Source organism: Limulus polyphemus, unplaced genomic scaffold (genome assembly GCF_000517525.1).
Source record: "Limulus polyphemus unplaced genomic scaffold, Limulus_polyphemus-2.1.2 Scaffold955, whole genome shotgun sequence".
Classification (NCBI taxonomy): domain Eukaryota; kingdom Metazoa; phylum Arthropoda; class Merostomata; order Xiphosura; family Limulidae; genus Limulus; species Limulus polyphemus.
Window position 1 is genome coordinate 273881 of NW_013666565.1, and position 2583 is coordinate 276463.

The following is a 2583-nucleotide window of genomic DNA, read 5'->3' on the forward strand; positions in this document are numbered from 1 at the left end:
ATATATATATATATATATATATATATATATATACTATTTATATATTTTAATACTGTAATACAAATGGGATCAACCTTGTAAACGGAAACTAGCAAGCATCATTCAAAGCACATATGTTGTTAATCCAAAAAGTTCACTGTCATAAATTTCCTTACTGCTTAAGTTTATAATGACTTTTAAAATCTGTTTTCATACAAAACAACAGCTGGCAGGCAGTAAACCCTCAAATGCTTATTCTACTGCATGTATGGCCAACCTTTTAAAATACAACAATCAAAAATATGCAATTTTTAAACTGATAAAGAGACTTTCAAGAATGGTAGTTAGTAATGTAAAGTATCCTTGCAGACATTTTAAACTGATAAATTTAGATACATCACTAATGATGGGAAATAAGTTTATGCCATGTGATATCTGTATTAATAAATAGAAATATACACAATAAGTACTATCTGACCAGAAATTAAAAACATTCAAAATTTTCAAGTGCAATCCCACTGGAGCTACTTGTGACTTGCAAAATGCTGGTTGGTCATTCCTTGCTCTTTCAATACATTAGATGGAGCCTGTTCAAACCAACATAATTTCCTTGCTACACAAATAATCTATTCTCTGGGCCATAAGAGTGTGCTATGGGATCACATTTCATGAGGTTCATGGTCAATGCATAACATTTGGCATGTCTGCTCCTACAACAGAAATACTAATAAGATAATCCTAACACTCTACCAATTCCATCAATCTGTTTGTTTGCTTTAACTTAGTATGTTTCAGTTTATTGTACATACTCTAGATGTTTTTATTAGAAAATTTGACGATCAGATTTTTAAGAGAATAATGGTGTTGAACCATCAAAGAATCATCTTTTTTTCTTTTTTTTTTATTTAATGGTGAAAATAGTAGGACAAGTGGACTTTTAGTAGTGGTAGTGTAGGATGAGTTGATTTCAATGTGGTGAATACAGCAAATTTAAGGGAGTTTAAGGTAATGCTTGATGCATGTTTAACTGAGAAGTTATTAAATAGTTGTTTAGTGAACGAGACAGCCTCAATATGCCAACAGACTCCTTTCTTTCTTTAAATGTTAAGTAAGGTTTTGTGGCCTTGCTCAGATGTTAAGTCCATAATATTAATATGCTAATAGTATTATATTAATAATAATACATAGCTAAGACTGTGCCCTCCTGTGCCATAGAACTGGCAGTGGAGTACAGTAACACTAACACAGTCTTTATTAAAAAGTCAAATTCAAAAGTAGTAGTATTATGGAGTATTGAGTAGTTATAAAAGATAAAAGTTTGAGGTAACTTGTTAATTCAATATATATATATATATATATTGTTTACACAGGTGACAGAGTAAGCTTTATAACTAAACAAATACTAAAGTTCATGATAAAATTCCCAATCCCCCCCTCCCTCCCAAAAAACTAATTATAATATTCTTAGGCCTAGTATTATCGCAGTAATATTATTATCGCTTTCGGTCTTCAATAATATAGTAACACTAAGCCAAATAATATTAACATTAATAATGTCATTTATACTTTTATAGTCACTGTTATTGTTAGCGTAGTAACCATAACGGTTATTTTTACTTACCAATGGCTAAAAAAACAATATCAAAGATGATCCTTAAATATAGTTTTCTTTCTTCAGGTTGCATTATGCTTTATGTTTAGGGTTAATTATAAGATTGTTTTCTCAAGGATATACCGCTGGTACTACCAATATCACTATCACACTCTTTCGACCAATTACAAACTAGTATAATTGAACAAAGTTATTTAAACATTTGTTTAACAACAAGTATAAGCTTGCAAAGGTCTATTCTCTCATTGGGATGTGTCTGTGAGAAAGACTAGTTTCGGAGTATTCCACTCCTCATCAGGGAACCTGGACTCTACCCCCAATGAAACAGCGGACCAAACCAAGCCTTTATTGTCTCGGTTAACAATACGAAGAATTAAATTGTGGCAGAATGCTACAAGTTCTTCAAATACCTATAGAATGATAGGTTTCATTTTGTGAGTGTAGAACACTTAAATACACCATTTTGACAAACTAGTATGTTGTAATAAACAAATTCAAGGTCACCAAACTTTATAACACGAATACGTCATATTGGCTCTCAAACAAGCCACTCCTTAATCAGCCAATCAATGTTATGCAAAAACATGCTGTTAAAAAAGCTTAGTAACAGAAAGTAACGTACTGTTACGTCTCCGTTCGTTAGTTGATTTTCCGTAACTTCGTTCCAACGAAACTTTAGCGACACAAGTCCTTTCTTAATAAAACTTTTTTATTCTTTCCGAATACAACTTTACGATACACTTAATTTCAACAGTCGCACTATAACAAACGCTATATCTCATGTGGCCAACAATATTTTCTCTGACTGCAGTTCAATTACTCAATACACTGTTTTCCCGTCACGGTGTGACCGTCCTATATATATATATATATATATACAAGACTAACACACATCTAGACAATGCTAGGGCATTCTTGAAGGAACAGGATTATTTTAGAAAACGGGTAGCGTGATACTAGTACACGTGACCTCGCTGACGCAACAGTACCAA

The 2583-nt window shown here is 32.2% G+C and overlaps 1 protein-coding gene across 1 annotated transcript in view; it reads right to left on the reverse strand.

Annotated features, from left to right (window-relative positions):
* Positions 1–1990, reverse strand: part of LOC106461424 (putative phosphatidate phosphatase) — a 17792-nt gene extending 15802 nt beyond the window's left edge. The window contains exon 1 of the mRNA XM_013921244.2: positions 1601–1990. Coding sequence (XP_013776698.1) covers positions 1601–1664 — 64 coding nt within the window. The 5' untranslated portion in view covers positions 1665–1990. The remainder of the gene's footprint in view (positions 1–1600) is intronic.
* Between the last annotated feature and the right edge of the window lie 593 nt (positions 1991–2583).